The sequence below is a fragment of the Carcharodon carcharias genome, chromosome 22 (genome assembly GCF_017639515.1).
Source record: "Carcharodon carcharias isolate sCarCar2 chromosome 22, sCarCar2.pri, whole genome shotgun sequence".
Classification (NCBI taxonomy): domain Eukaryota; kingdom Metazoa; phylum Chordata; class Chondrichthyes; order Lamniformes; family Lamnidae; genus Carcharodon; species Carcharodon carcharias.
The window spans coordinates 66,529,882-66,547,007 of NC_054488.1; the positions used below are offsets into that span (position 1 = coordinate 66,529,882).

Consider the following 17,126-nt stretch of genomic DNA (forward strand, 5'->3'; position numbering starts at 1 on the left):
GTGTCCTCCCCCTTTCTATCGGGGACCTGGGTTGGAGGGTGTTGCATGCAGCAGTCCCCTATAATAGGAGAATGCATAGGTTCACGGACTCCCGGGACACATGCCCTTTTTGCGGTCTTGTGGAGTCCGTGAACCATGCATATATAGGGTGTTGTAGGCTGCACTCCCTTTTTAGTTATTTGAAAAACCTTTTATTGATGTTTTGTTTGCACTTCAGCCCCACGCTCCTGATCTATGGCCACCCGGTGCGGAAGGGGGTCGGGTCGGAGGAGGACCTCCTCGTGAACCTGCTCCTGGCCAAGTTGGCCATTAACAGGTCCAGGCAGCGGGCGATCGATGGGGGAGTCCCGGCCGATTGTTTATCCCTCTTCCGCGGCTACGTTCGCGGCCGGATGTCCCTGGAGAGGAAGCATGCGGTGTCTGCTGGCACTCTCGAGGCCTTCCGTGCCCGGTGGGCACCGCAGGGACTGGGGTGTTTTGTTGACCCCTTTAATCACATTTTGATTTAAAGTTTGTAAGTTTCCTTTAAACTTTGTTCTTGGTTTTACAGCTGACCTGAATTAGGGGCTGTGCCTGATTTATCCCAATTTTGTTAATTTGGTTTTATTGGTTTTAACTCAAAAGAGTTACACCCAAGTCGCTAGCATTAATTGCCATTTTAAAAGGTTTGGTAAAATCAGGGGCAGCCAACACGGGTTCATTTATTAAGTTTGCTTTCAGCTTTTCAAAGGCTGCTTGGCATTCTGCTGACCAAACCACTTTTGCCTGTTTGCTTAATAAATTGGTGAGAAGTACAGTTATTGTGCTGAAGTTAGGCACAACTTTCTCTAAAACCCACACATTCCCAAAAACCTCATGGCTTCTTGTTTAGTTTTAGGAAAGGGAAATTCTATTAGAGCGTTAACTTTTGCTGTTCTTGGCAACACCTGCCCTTGTCCGACAACATGACCCAGGTAAGTTACTCTTGGTTTTGCAAATTCACTTTTGGCCAGATTTATGACTAAGCCAGCCAACTGCAATTGCTTAAACAGGTCCTCTAATTGCTTTACATGTTCTTCCCATGTGTTACTATATATTACGACATCATCCAAATAAACCACATTTATGTACTTCAGCTACGACTTGATTCATAAGACTCTGGAATGTAGCTGGGGTTTTTTAAACCCAAACGGTATGACTCAACATTGATACAACCCACTTAGTGTAACAAAGGTGAATATTTCTTTAGCCCTTGATGTTAATGGCACTTTCCAGTACCCCTTCAATAGACCAATTTTAGAAAGAAATGAGGCACTGCCAACTCCATTGATGCAATCTTCTAACTGAAGAATTAGGTACGAATCTGTCCTCGATACTGCACTCACTTTCCGGTAGTCTATCCAAAATCTAGTGGATTATGAACCAGTACTACTGGTGAACTCCAGCTGCTTCAGCTGAGCTCAATCAATGATTTTCCAGCATATATTGGATCTCTCTTCCTACCTGAGCTTGTTTCTCTAGGCTCAGATGGTAAGAATGTTGTTTTATCAGCACTGAGTCTCCTACGTTCACATCATGTCTAGCCAACGTAGTACATCCAAGTGTACCCCTACAAACTCCCTTATACTTCCTAAGTAACCTTATTAGATCTTCCCTTGGTCCTTCCTATAAATAGGAGAACACTGTGTCTAACTGTCCCAGTATTGTCATATTGGCTAGTCAAATTGTAGGAGGCTCGCTCTGTGCACTGCCTACTTCTCCTTCTACCTTACTCTTACTGTCTATGTTATCCTCCACTATTCCTGCCACCTACCACACTTGTTCTTTCCCATCTTCCCTGCAGTGATATTGTTTCAACGTGTTTATGTGACATAACCATTTCTTCTTCCTACGCTCAGGAGTATCTATCAGATAAGTCACTTCACTAACTCTCCCAACTACCTTGTAGGGGCCACTGAGTTTTGCTTTCAAGGGTTCACCCTGCCAAGGTAATAATACCAATACTTCATCTCCTGCTAGGAATGTTCTAGTTGTGGTATGCTTGTCTGCTCATTCTTTCATTTTTGCTTGGGAAATTTTGAAGTGTTCTCGTGCTACTTTACAATAGCACGACTCCAGTGAGTCTTTCTAAAAACATGGACACATAATCCAACATGGAGGAATCGTCTTTCCTTTTTAGGAACTTTTCCTTAATCAGTTTTAACAGATCCTCTTATTTCATGACCATAGATCAATTCGAACGGACTAAATCCAGTTGATTCATTCGGAGAATCTCTGGTAGCAAATAGTCAGAAGTCTAATCCTTTAGGTACTCATGGCGGTAGGTTTTAATCATGGTTTTGAAAGTCTGATGGTACCTCTCTAAAGGTCCCTGTGTCTGCAGGTGATTGCCAGTAGACTTTAGTTGTATGATACCCAAATGGCTGATTATGTCCTGGAAAATTTTAGACATGAAGTTAAACCTTGGTCAAGTGGTATTTTAATTGATGGCCATAACAAGTGAAAAACTGAGTTAACTTTTCCGCTACCATCTTAGCTGTAATTGTCCTTAAAGGAATAGCTTCTGGAAATCGGGTTGTCATATCCATGATTGTAAGGATATACTGATGCCCTGCTTTCGTTTTGGGTAATGGTCCTACACAATCTACTAATACCCGACTGAAAGCTTCTTCAAAAACTGGTATGGGTGTTAAAGGTGCTGGTTTGATTACATGTTGAGGTTTATTTGCTACCTGAAATGTTTTATAAAATTTCACTATGTCCTTATGAAGTCTTGGCCCAGGTAAAATGCCTGTTTATTGATGCTTGGGTTTTCCCTATTCCTACATGTTCTGCCATAGGGGTTTCATGTGCTAATCACAATGTCTCCTTATGATATTTGGACGGTACTGCTACCCTCCACATACCCCACCCACAACAGGGCCCCACCCCTCCCCGCCCCAACAGGGCCCCACCCCTCCCCGCCCCAACAGGGCCCCACTCCTCCACGCCCCAACAGGACCCCACCCCAACAGGGCTACACCCATCCGCACACCCGGACACGGCTGTGCCCCATACTCACTCCTCCACAATCTCTTTCTGAAGGTCCTGTGTGAAGTCGAACAGTGCTGCAATAGTCCAGAATGACAGGTGAAACTCCGCATTCCCTGAGCACAAACACAAGAGTGAGAGAGAGGTGATCTCTGTATACCTGACTGTGAGCAAATGCCCATATACCCGAGAGTGAGTGTGCGCGGATCTCCGTATACCCAACTGAGTGTGAACAGATCCCCACATACCCGAGTGAGATCTCCATATACCCGAGCATGAGTGTGAGCAGGTCTCCGTTATACCCGAGCCAGCATGCACAGATCTCCGTATACCCTACCTTGAGTATGTGCTGATCCCTGTATACCGGAATGTGAGTGAGCAGATCCCCATATACCTGAGAACAAGAGAGAGCAGATCCCCGAATACCCGAGCATGAGCAGATTCCCATAAACCTGAGCGTGAGTGTGAACAGATCCCCATATACACGACAGTGAGTGTACGTTGATCCCCATATACCCGACCGAGAAAGAGAGCAGATCCCCAAATACCCAATGGTGTGAGCAGAGCCAGTTTGGAGCACTCATTTACCAAAGACTTTCTGGATGGCGTTCTTATACACAACACGAGCTAATTCTCCACGGACAATCTCCATGGGATACTCTGCTTCAACCTAGAGACAGATCAGACAGCACCATCAGTATCAATGCCAGTTACATAATCTGTATGACAGGAGTGAACCAAACACAATGATGCAGACACACTCCCGAAGCCCCACACAGTCATTCAGCATTATTCAGTCTCTTGGTTTCAAGACAGTGTGGGATATTCACTGGGCTACCACTGAAAACACATTCCCATCAGAGCTCAGCCACATTGCTCCGCCCACAACCATCAAGCTCACCCACACCGATCTCCTACCCTCACCTGCCCCCTCAACCCAAATCCCCATCACCAATACCTGTGCACCCATCACTCCCTACTCCAACCAAATTCCCGAAACCACAACTAAAATTTCCCTTTCACGCTCCTCGTTCCCACCATGCCTGACTCCCACCCCATCTCCAACATCCACTCCCTTACCCTCCCTACACTCCTCAAACCCCTTCCCCTGTAATCTCTCTATGCCCTTAGTTTCTCTATTTTGAGTTTTGTGCACCCCCCCCACCACCCCAGACTCAGTTTGCGCTGTAACTCCATACCGGCTCCACATTTGCCGCCTCCAGCAGCTGCTTTTCCTTCCGGATCTTCTCCGCATGCATCAGCTCCATCCGGAAATACTGCAAAAAAGAAAAGCAGCATCAGCCGCTGACTGCCCAGAGCAACACCTCCCTGCGCCCACCACCCCCTCTCCCCACCTTCTCCTCTCCCCCCACCCCCAGTGACCAGCAGCCCCTCCCCTGCCCTCTGCCAATCCTTCCCCCCGGGGGCCAGGGCTCAGGAGAGGGGGGTGCACACGGTGCTTTCAAGAGGGAGGGCCAGACTCATACAGCACCTCCCTCCTCCCTCTGGGGTGACTGCCTCATGTCTCAGTGTGCTGGCACTGGCAGGCACTCCTCTCTCCTGTGGGAACAGTGCTTATTGGGAGTGTGAGGCCGAGTCCATGTGGCCAGTTTTTCTGACAGCTGGGATGCATTCTGGGAGATGTAGTGTGTCCTGGGCTGCGCTCTCACCCCCTGCTCAGGCCACAGGGACTGCAGGAGTCAGGATGGTGGAGGAAGGCCTAGTGAGAGCCCAAACAGGGGCCACTTACAACAACTGCCAAGAGTACAAAAGCAAAGAAGTTTTTGCAAAGCTTATGCCAAATAGTTTGACCACATTGTTACTACGGTTTCCAAATGGCGGGTGGGGGGTGGGGTGCTGGGGGTGTGTGGACAAAGGTTCCAAAAACAGACAAAGCACCGGGGTCCACGTTCTCGCTACCTGGCTCTGCTGGTGGCCCCTCCCTTACCAACAAGACCCCATCCAGAGAACTTGCTGCTCTCAAATTAAGGCAAATAAAAGGTTTAGAAAACAGGTGCTGTTTCCTCGAGAGTAGCTGAGACGTGGGTGAGACTTTCAAAGGGAAGGTGTCAAGTTGCAGTGAGATGGGCACAGATCCAGTTACTGGGCATTAACGGCCTGGGTGAGCCTCGTGAGGCATGAGTTGTTGCTGTTTCCTGACATGATGTTCGTGGGAATCAGAGAGGAACTCAACACATCTTAACTTTCAATTTGCCATAGCAGCCCGTGTTGGGGGGGGGGGGGGTTGCACGGACAGGCAGGGTGGACACACCCAGTGTTTGGGGGGTGGGGCACGGCAGGGTGGACACACTTGCCAAGCTCCTGTTTCTGCCCCACCCTCAGATGAAAAGACAAGTAAGAAGTGGCATTGGTAAACCAGCCCTTACCTCCTGATAAAGCTTCTGAGAGTCTGGGTGGAAACGCAAAGCGCGGAGGAATAAATGCCGGGCGTTCTCAGAGGACAGGCGATCCTCCATTTCCCACTTTGCTGCCATGATCCAGAAAGCTGAGAATGAGGGGAATAAATAACGGTGTTGAAAAGCACTGAACACCAAGTCTGGCAAAGAGAATTCACTGCACCTCCACGGGACATTCACTGCTCCCCCCACACACCCCGGGCATTCACTGCTCCTACACACACACACACACCCTGGGGAATCACTGCTCCTACACACACACACGCTGGGGAATCACTGCTCCCACACACACACACGCTGGAGAATCACTGCTCCCACACACACACGCTGGGGAATCACTGCTCCCACACACACACTGGGGAATCACTGCTCCCACACACACACACACGCTGGGGAATCACTGCTCCCACACACACACGCTGGGGAATCACTGCTCCCACACACACACGCTGGGGAATCACTGCTCCCACACACACACGCTGGGGAATCACTGCTCCTACACACACACGCTGGGGAATCACTGCTCCCACACACACACGCTGGAGAATCACTGCTCCCACACACACACGCTGGGGAATCACTGCTCCCACACACACACACACACGCTGGGGAATCACTGCTCCCACACACACACGCTGGGGAATCACTGCTCCCACACACACACGCTGGGGAATCACTGCTCCCACACACACACGCTGGGGAATCACTGCTCCCACACACACACGCTGGGGAATCACTGCTCCCACACACACACGCTGGGGAATCACTGCTCCCACACACACACGCTGGGGAATCACTGCTCCCACACACACACACACGCTGGGGAATCACTGCTCTCACACACACACGCTTGGGAATCACTGCTCCCACACACACACACACACACGCTGGGGAATCACTGCTCCCACACACACACACACGCTGGGGTATCACTGCTCCCACACACACACGCTGGGGAATCACTGCTCCCACACACACACGCTGGGGAATCACTGCTCCCACACACACACGCTGGGGAATCACTGCTCCCACACACACACGCTGGGGAATCACTGCTCCCACACACACACACACGCTGGGGAATCACTGCTCTCACACACACACGCTTGGGAATCACTGCTCCCACACACACACACACACACACACGCTGGGGAATCACTGCTCCCACACACACACACACGCTGGGGAATCACTGCTCTCACACACACACGCTGGGGAATCACTGCTCCCACACACACACACGCTGGAGAATCACTGCTCCCCCCACACACGCTGGGGAATCACTGCTCCCACACACACACGCTGGGGAATCACTGCTCCCCCCACACACGCTGGGGAACCACGCTCCTACACACACACATACGCTGAGAAATCACTGCTCCTACACACACACATACGCTGAGAAATCATTGCTCCTACACACACACATACGCTGAGAAATCATTGCTCCTACACACACACACCCTGGGGAACCACGCTCCTACACACACACATACGCTGAGAAATCATTGCTCCTACACACACACACACACACACACACACACACACACACACACACACACACACACACACACACACACACACACACACACACACGCTGGGGAATCACTGCTCCCACACACACACGCTGGGGAATCACTGCTCCTACACACACACGCTGGGGAATCACTGCTCCCACACACACACGCTGGGGAATCACTGCTCCCACACACACACGCTGGGGAATCACTGCTCCCACACACACACGCTGGGGAATCACTGCTCCCCCCACACACGCTGGGGAATCACTGCTCCCACACACACACGCTGGGGAATCACTGCTCCCACACACACACGCTGGAGAATCACTGCTCCCCCCACACACGCTGGGGAACCACGCTCCTACACACACACATACGCTGAGAAATCACTGCTCCTACACACACACATACGCTGAGAAATCATTGCTCCTACACACACACACCCTGGGGAACCACGCTCCTACACACACACATACGCTGAGAAATCATTGCTCCTACACACACACACACTGGGGAATCACTGCACACACACACACACACACACACACACACACACACACACACACACACACACACACGCTGAGGAATCACTGCTCCCACACACACAGGCTGGGGAATCACTGCTCCCACACACACACACACTGGGGAATCACTGCTCACACACACACACACACACACACACACACACACACACACACACACACATACGCGGGGGAATCAATGCTCTCACACACATACGCTGGGGATTCACTATTCCCACACACACACGCGGGGGAATCAATGCTCTCACACACATACGCTGGGGATTCACTATTCCCACACACACACGCGGGGGAATCAATGCTCTCACACACATACGCTGGGGATTCACTGCTCCCACACACACACGCTGGGGAATCACTGCTCCCACACACACACGCTGGAGAATCACTGCTCCCCCCACACACGCTGGGGAACCACGCTCCTACACACACACATACGCTGAGAAATCACTGCTCCTACACACACACATACGCTGAGAAATCATTGCTCCTACACACACACATACGCTGAGAAATCATTGCTCCTACACACACACACCCTGGGGAACCACGCTCCTACACACACACATACGCTGAGAAATCATTGCTCCTACACACACACACACGCTGGGGAATCACTGCTCCCACACACACACGCTGGGGAATCACTGCTCCCACACACACACGCTGGGGAATCACTGCTCCCACACACACACGCTGGGGAATCACTGCTCCCACACACACACGCTGGGGAATCACTGCTCCCACACACACACGCTGGGGAATCACTGCTCCCACACACACACGCTGGGGAATCACTGCTCACACACACACACACACACACACACACACACACACACACACACACACACATACGCGGGGGAATCAATGCTCTCACACACACACACACACACACACACACACACACACACACACATACGCGGGGGAATCAATGCTCTCACACACATACGCTGGGGATTCACTATTCCCACACACACACGCGGGGGAATCAATGCTCTCACACACATACGCTGGGGATTCACTGCTCCCACACACACACGCTGGGGATTCACTGCTCCCACACACACACACACACACGCTGGGGATTCACTGCTCCCACACACACACGCTGGGGATTCACTGCTCCCACACACACACGCTGGGGATTCACTGCTCCCACACACACACGCTGGGGATTCACTGCTCCCACACACACACGCTGGGGATTCACTGCTCCCACACACACACGCTGGGGATTCACTGCTCCCACACACACACGCTGGGGATTCACTGCTCCCACACACACACACACACACACACACACACGCTGGGGATTCACTGCTCCCACACACACACGCTGGGGATTCACTGCTCCCACACACACACGCTGGGGATTCACTGCTCCCACACACACACGCTGGGGATTCACTGCTCCCACACACACACGCTGGGGATTCACTGCTCCCACACACACACGCTGGGGATTCACTGCTCCCACACACACACGCTGGGGATTCACTGCTCCCACACACACACACGCTGGGGAATCACTGCTCCCACACACACACACGCTGGGGAATCACTGCTCACACACACACACACACGCTGGGGAATCACTGCTCCCACACACACACACACACACACACACACACACACACACGCTGGGGAATCACTGCTCCCACACACACACGCTGGGGAATCACTGCTCCCACACACACACACGCGGGGGAATCACTGCTCCCACACACACACGCTGGGGAATCACTGCTCCCACACACACACGCTGGGGAATCACTGCTCCCACACACACACGCTGGGGAATCACTGCTCCCACACACACACGCTGGGGAATCACTGCTCCCACACACACACGCTGGGGAATCACTGCTCCCACACACACACACACACGCTGGGGAATCACTGCTCCCACACACACACACACACGCTGGGGAATCACTGCTCCCACACACACACACGCTGGGGAATCACTGCTCCCACACACACACACACACACGCTGGGGAATCACTGCTCCCACACACACACACACACACACACACGCTGGGGAATCACTGCTCCCACACACACGCTGGGGAATCACTGCTCCCACACACACACACGCTGGGGAATCACTGCTCCCACACACACACACACACACACACACACACACACACACACACACGCTGGGGAATCACTGCTCCCACACACACACACACACGCTGGGGAATCACTGCTCCCACACACACACACACACACACACACACACACGCTGGGGAATCACTGCTCCCACACACACACACACACGCTGGGGAATCACTGCTCCCACACACACACACACACGCTGGGGAATCACTGCTCCCACACACACACACACACGCTGGGGAATCACTGCTCCCACACACACACACGCTGGGGAATCACTGCTCCCACACACACACACGCTGGGGAATCACTGCTCCCACACACACACAGCTATGCTGGGGAATCACTGCTCCCACACACACACAGCTATGCTGGGGAATCATTGCTCCCACACAAATATATGCTGGGGATTCACTGCTCCCACACATACTGGACTTCCACACGCTGAGAATGGAGGGCACAATACAGGTACCTATCTCACCTGGCTTGTCTGGGTGAATGGCCAACATTGCAGAGAAGATCTTGCTTAGCTTCACCTTTGCATTCTAGGGAAGAAACAACTGTGGTAATATAAGCATCAAACCCAGTGAGGGAGCTGGACTAACATCAGTACGCCTACAGTCAGGGCACTGCAGGGAGAGAGGTTACTGAGTGACCGTGTGATTAACATCAATAAAGATGGATACTAACCCTGGAGAGGGAAAAGAGAAATGCTCACCCATTTCTTGCAAAAAGCGATGTGTGAGAGCCATAACTGGATGTCACCCTGTGAAGCAGAAAGTTAACATCTTCAGACAATATTCAGAAAACATTTCAATTCTACCTTTAACACAAGGAACTGTCACTGACTCAGAGCCTGGTTTGGCCCATATCTTCTCCCACCTGACCCAATATCCCCTTCTAGACAGCCTGGAACCACCCACTCCCCCCAAAATTACCTCCCACACAGCCCAGGCCCACCCCCTCTCTACAGCACAGAAACAGGCCCTTCGGCCCATCGAGTCTACACCGGTCAAACAAGTACCTAACTATTCTAATCCTATTTTCCAGCACTAGGCCCATAGTCTTGTATGCCATGGCATCGCAAGTGCACAACCAAATACTTCTGAAATGTTATGAGGGTTTCTGCCTCTATCATCCTTTCAGGCAGTGAGTTCCAGATTCCCACCACTCTCTGGGTGAAAAAATTCTTCCTCACATTCCCTCTAACCCTCCTGCCCCTTACCTTAAATCTTTGCCCTCTGGTTATTGATCCCTCCACCAAGGGGAAAAGTTCCTTCCTGTCTACCCTATCTACGCCCATCATAATTTTATACACCTCAATCATGTCCCCATTCAATCTCCTCTGCTCCAGGGAAAATAACCCCAGTCTATCCAATCTCTCCTCATAACTAAAATTCTCCAGCCCAGGCAACATCCTGGTAAATCTCCTCTACACTCTCTCTAGTGCAATCACATCCTTTCTATAATGTGGATTCCAGAACTACACGCAATACTCTATGCAACGCTGGTTAGACCACAGCTACAGTTCCAGCATAACCTCCTTGCTCTTATATTCTATGCTTCGGCTAATAAAGGCAAGTTATCCCATATGCCTTCTTAACCACCTTATCTACCTGTCCCGCTACCTTAAGGGACCGGTGGACATGCACTCCAAGGTCCCTCTGATCCTCGGTACTTCCCAGGGTCCTACCATTCATCGTGTATTCCTGTGCCTTGTTTGTCCTGCCCAAGTCCATCACCTCACACTTATCCAGATTAAATTCCATTTGCCACTGATCAGTCCATCTGACCAGCCCATCTATATTCTCCTGTAATCTAAGACTATCCTCCTCACTATTTACCACCCCACCAATTTTCGTGTCACCCATGATCTTACTGATCAACCCTCCTACATTCAAGTCTAAATCATTTATATGTACTACAAACAGCAAGGGACCCAACACCGATCCCTGTGGAACCCCACTGGACAAAGGCATCCAGTCTCAAAAACACCCCTCGACCATCACCCTCTGCTTCCTGCCACTCAGCCAATTCTGGATCCAATTTGCCTTGGATCCCATGGGCTCTTACCTTTGTTATCAGTCTCCCATTCAGGAACTTATCAAAAGCCTTGCTGAAGTCCAGGTAGACCACGTCAAATACATTGCCCTCATCTACACATCTGGTCACCTCTTTGAAAAATTCAATCAAATTGGTCAGACATGACCTCCCTTTAATAAAACCATGCTGACAGTCCTTGATTAACCCCTGTCTCTCCAAGTGTAGATTAATTCTGTCCCTCAGAATTGCTTCCAATAGTTTCCCCATCACTGAGGTTAGACTGACTGGCCTGTAGTTCCCTGGTTTATCCCTTCCTCCCTTCTCGAATAATGGTACCACATTGGCTGTCTTCCAGTCCTCTGGCACCTCTCTTGTGGCCAGAGAGGTATTGAAAATTGTTGCCAGCATCCCTGCTATCTCCTCCCTTGCCTCACTCAACAGCCTGGGATACATTTCATCTGGGCCTGGAGATTTATCTACTTTTAGGCCTGCCTAAAACTCTTAGAACCTCCTCCCTTTCTATGCTAATTTCTTTAATTATATCACAGTCCTGCCTGATTTCCATACCCACGTCGCCCCTCTCACTTGTGAACACTGACACAGTATTCATTTAGAACCCTACCTATGTCCTCTGGCTCCACACACAAATTACCATGATGGTCCTTAATGGGCCCTGCTCTTTCCCTAGTTATCCTTTTACTCTTAATGTACTTGTAAAATAACTTTCGATTTTCCTATATTTTACCGGCCAATGTTTTTTCATGCCCCCTTTTTAATTTCCCCCCTACACATTCTATACTTCTCCAGGACTTCAGCTGTTTTGAACCCTCGGTATCTGCCATAAGCCTCCCTTTTTCTCTTTATCCAATCCTGTATATCCCTCGACAGCCAGGGTTCCCTGGGTTTGTTGGTCCCACCCTTTGTCTTTACTGGAATATGTTGGCCCTGTACTCTCCCTATTTCCTTCTTGAATGAGTCCCACTGCTCTGACACAGATTTATCTAAAAGTAGCTGCTCCCAGTCTACTCTGGCCAAATCATATCTGATCTTATTAAAATTGGCCTTCCCCCAATTTAGAACTTTGATTTCTGGCCCATCCTTGTCCTTTTCTATAACAACCTTGAATCTAATGGAGTTATGATCACTATCTGCAAAATGCTTCCCCACTGATACTTCTACCACTTGCTTGGCTTCATTTCCTAAAATTAAGTCCAGGAGCGCCCCCTCTCTTGAGGGACCTTCTACATACTGGTTTAAAAAGCTCTCCTGGATGCATTTTAAGAATTTTGCTCCCTCTCAACTTATCACACTATGACTAACCCAGTTAATGTTGGGGAAGTTGAAATCCCCCACTATTACTACCCTGCCGTTTTTACCCTTCTCTGAAATTTGTCTACATATCTGCTCTTCTATTTCTCTCTGTTTGGGGGCCTGTAGTACACTCCCAGCATTGTGATTGCTCCTTCTTTTAAAAATTCTACCCATATGGCTTCATTTGAGGAGCCTTCTAAGATGTTATCCCTACTTACTACTATAATTGATTCCTTGATCAATATTGCGATACACCCCCTCTCTCAACCATGTCTCTGTGACAGCAATGACATCATACTTCCATGTGTTAATCTGTGCCCTCAACTCATCTTTCTTATTCATCAGACTCCTTGCATTAAAATACCATCCAAACTTGCCAAACTCCCTTGTGCCTTAACTGGCCTATAATTTCTATGCCTTCCAGATTCAATTGCTCTGACTTCTAATTTTGGCTGTGCATCTCCCCCTGCTGAACCTCCTCTCAGGATCCCACTCCCCTGTCAGTCAGTTTAAACCCTCCCCAACAGCACAAGCAAACCTCCCCACAAGGATGTTGGTCCCATTCCAGTTCAGATGCAACCTGTCCGCCTTGTACAGGTCCCACCGCCCCCAGAAATGGTCCCAATGTCCAGAAATGTAAAGCCCTCCCTCCTACACCATCTCTCCAGCCACGCATTCATCTGGACTAACCTCCTATTTCTATACTCACTAGCACGTGGCACTGGAGGTAATCCAGCAATTAGTATCTTTGAGGTCCTGTTTTTTAATCTGCTTCCTAGCTCCCTAAATTCTGCTTGCAGGACCTCACCCCTCTTTCTACCTATGTGCCAATATGTACCACGATCTCTGTCTGTTTGCCCTCCCCCTGTAGGATGCCCTGCAGCCGTTCAGTGACATCCTTGACCCTGGCACCAGGGAGGCAACATACCATCCTGGAGTCACATCTACGGCCGCAGAAACGCCCTGTCTGTTCCCCTTCCTATCGAGTCTCCTACCACTATTGCTCTTCCCCGCTTTTTCCCAGCCCCTGCCCTCACACTATCTATGCCACCTCCAATCCTCCCCACTTAGCTAAGCACAACCTGGTCCTCGGCCCCAGCCTTCCATGGCCCACACTGGCAGCCCCCCCACCCTTCTCCACCAAGCTCTGCCTTACCTTCCACTTGGTCAGAGCTCGTCTGAACAATCTGTCAATCCGGTTAACAATGCCATATTCTATTTCCTCTTTCTTAAAGGTGTAGCCAAGTCTCTGGGAGAGAATGAAGAGAATATGTTTCCAACATGCTGCATCACACTCTGAAATAAATTCATCTGTTCAGAGAAACTTTGTTCTCACTCACCACTCGCCTCCTCTTGATCAATTCCAGAAAATTAATTTCATACTGAAAAATAAAATAAATAAATCAGAACAGCAGACAGTCCACAAGAAGCTCAGCTGTAAGTGAGGAGTGCAAGAGTGGGGGCATAGGACCAGGGTGTTGGGGGTAGGATCAAGCTTTGGGGGTTGGGTGGGAGGAGTATGGGAGAGCAAGGAAGGGGAGAGCAGGGTGTGTGGGGGCTGGGTGTTCAGACTGGGGGAATGCTGCGTCTATCAATGCAACCCCATTTTAACACTAGCAGGCTTTTACTTTCTTTCATGGGATGTGGGTGTTGCCAACAAGGTCAGGGCCATGTTGCCCAACCCTAATTGCCCTTGAACTGAGTGGCTTACTCGACCATTTCAGAGGGCAGTTATATTGGGGCTGTCAGCCACATTGTAGGCCAGACCAGGTAAGGATGGCAGATTTCCTTCCCCAAAGGGCATTAGTGAACCAGATGGGTTTTTACACCAATGCTAGTTTCATGGTCACTATTACTGAGACTAGCAATTATTAATTGAATTCCACCAGCTGCTGTGGTGGGATTTGAACCCATGTGCTACAGCATTAGTCTGGGCCTCTGGATTACTAGTCCAGTCACATTAGCGCTACACAAACATCCCCCTCTCTCCTGGCACCTGATCCAGATTCATTACTCTGTGTGCTATGAAGTTACACATACTTGAATGTAGCTGATGAAACTCTCCTTATTGAGTGCTCGTCTGTGGACTTTATGTTCCAGGGCAGTGACCTTCCTCATTAATGCTCTTCAAGATTAAACAACAAAAAAAAAGGCAGAGTTAGACAACAACTTGCATTTCTTCATTAATGGAGTTTAATATCGCAACATGAGCTTTACAACAAGTGAGTATCAAACAAAACCTGTCACTGAGCCATTGGGGGAGGCGTTAGGATAGATGACCAAAAGCTTGGTCAAAGAGGTGGGTTTTAAGGAGGATCTTGAAAGAAGAGAGTTCAAAATAGAAAATTTACAGCTCATGAGGCCATTCTGCTCATCATAACTGCACCAGCTGAAAAATATCCATTCATAGTAATCCCATTTCCCAATGCTTGATCCATAGCCCATACTACACCTCAAGTGCACATCCAAGATTTTTTAAAAATGTGCTGAGGGTTTCCGCATCTCCTGCCCTCTCAGACAGAGAGTTCCAGATCTCCAGCACCCGAGTGAAAAAAAATCCTCTCAACTCCCCCTAATTTTACTCACAATTACTTCATAACTATGCACTTTCGTTATTGCTAATGAAAACAGATCCATCCGATCCACTCTGTTTTGTGGCCTCAACTAAATCTTCCCACAGTTTCCTCTTTCAAAAAACAATCCCAGTCTATCCAATCTTTCCTCATGGATAAAATTCCACATTCCGGGCACCATTCTCCTCTCCATAGCGGGATCACATCCTCCCCTTACTGCGCTGACCAGAACTATACCTGATATATCCAGTGTTTTATACAGTTCCAGCTCAACCTTCCCGCTCTGATATCCTACAGTAGGGGGGAGTTAGAGCCCAGGCAGCTCACAGCATCAGCGGCCTCCCCCCCGCTCTCCCCACCCCGGGCCTTCCCCCCCGTGCCCCCCAGCTCCCCCAATCCCAGAACCTCCCCCCCCATCCCGGCACCCCCCCCTCCCCCAGCTCCCCCCATCCCGGCCCCCGCCCAGCTACCCCCCCAGCTCCCCCAATCCCAGCTCCCCCCTCCCCCTCATCCCGGCCCATTCCCCTCCCCTCCCCTCCCCATCCCCATCCCCCCCTCATCCCGGGCCTCCCCAGCTCCCCCTCATCCCGGCCCCCCAGCTCCCCCTCATCCCGGCCCCCCAGCTCCCCCTCATCCCGGCCCCCGCCCAGCTCCCCCTATCCCGGCCCCCGCCCAGCTTCCCCCTCATCCCGGGCCCCGCCCAGCTTCCCCCCCACCCCCCCAGCTCCCCCAATCCCAGCAACACCCTCCCCCCCCATCCCGGCACCTCGCCAGCTCCCCCCATCCCGGCACCCCCCCCTCCCCCAGCTTCCCCCTCTCCCAGCTCCCCCCTCCCCCTCATCCCGGCCCATTCCCCTCCCCTCCCCTCCCCATCCCCATCCCCCCCTCATCCCGGGCCTCCCCCCCTCATCCCGGGCCTCCCCCCCCCCCATCCCCCCCTCATCCCGGGCCCCCATCCCCCCCTCATCCCGGGCCCCCCATCCCCCCCTCATCCCGGGCCTCCCATCCCCCCCCTCATCCCGGGCCTCCCATCCCCCCCTCATCCCGGGCCTCCCATCCCCCCCTCATCCCGGGCCTCCCATCCCCCCCTCATCCCGGGCCTCCCCCCCCCCCATCCCCCCCCCCCCATCCCCCCCTCATCCCGGGCCTCCCCCCCCCCCCAGCTCCCCCCATCCCGGGCCTCCTCCCCGCACCGCCCCCGGGCCTCCTCACCGGGTTTCCTCCCCGCTCAGCAGTCCCACTCTCTCCAGCTGTTCCAGCTCCGGGAGTCGCTCCTCCAGCCGCCGCTGCACAAACTCGGCCATCGCCACGTGCCGCTCGCTTCCGGTCCGGCTTCGAACAGGCTCCGCCCGCTCCTTCCGCTTCCCGGTCCGGCTTCGAACAGGCTCCGCCCGCTCCTTCCGCTTCCCGGCTTCGAACAGGCTCCGCCCGCTCCTTCCGCTTCCGGTCTTCGGCCCTGGATTATTGTTCCTCAGGAATCCGGAGGGTGGGGGGGGGGGGCGCGGGGTGGTGTGGAGAACGGGGCATGAGCAGGGGCGGGGCCTGAGCAGGGGGCGGACCGGGGGCGGGGCCTGGGAGGGGCGGACCGGGGG

General features: G+C 51.7%; 1 protein-coding gene across 2 annotated transcripts in view; it reads right to left on the bottom strand.

The window, feature by feature from the left end:
- utp6 (UTP6 small subunit processome component) overlaps positions 1–16,871 on the bottom strand; it is a 33,789-nt gene extending 16,918 nt beyond the window's left edge. The window contains exons 1-10 of one of the 2 annotated variants that reach the window (XM_041216582.1): positions 16,747–16,871; positions 15,002–15,086; positions 14,302–14,343; positions 14,118–14,210; positions 10,326–10,373; positions 10,080–10,152; positions 5,397–5,515; positions 4,209–4,286; positions 3,598–3,679; positions 3,041–3,125 (exon numbers count right to left, since the gene is read on the bottom strand). In XM_041216582.1, the coding sequence (XP_041072516.1) occupies positions 3,041–3,125; positions 3,598–3,679; positions 4,209–4,286; positions 5,397–5,515; positions 10,080–10,152; positions 10,326–10,373; positions 14,118–14,210; positions 14,302–14,343; positions 15,002–15,086; positions 16,747–16,838 (797 nt within the window). In that variant the 5' untranslated portion in view covers positions 16,839–16,871. The remainder of the gene's footprint in view (positions 1–3,040; positions 3,126–3,597; positions 3,680–4,208; positions 4,287–5,396; positions 5,516–10,079; positions 10,153–10,325; positions 10,374–14,117; positions 14,211–14,301; positions 14,344–15,001; positions 15,087–16,746) is intronic. The other variant, XM_041216583.1, reaches the window with a different exon arrangement.
- Positions 16,872–17,126: the final 255 nt, after the last annotated feature.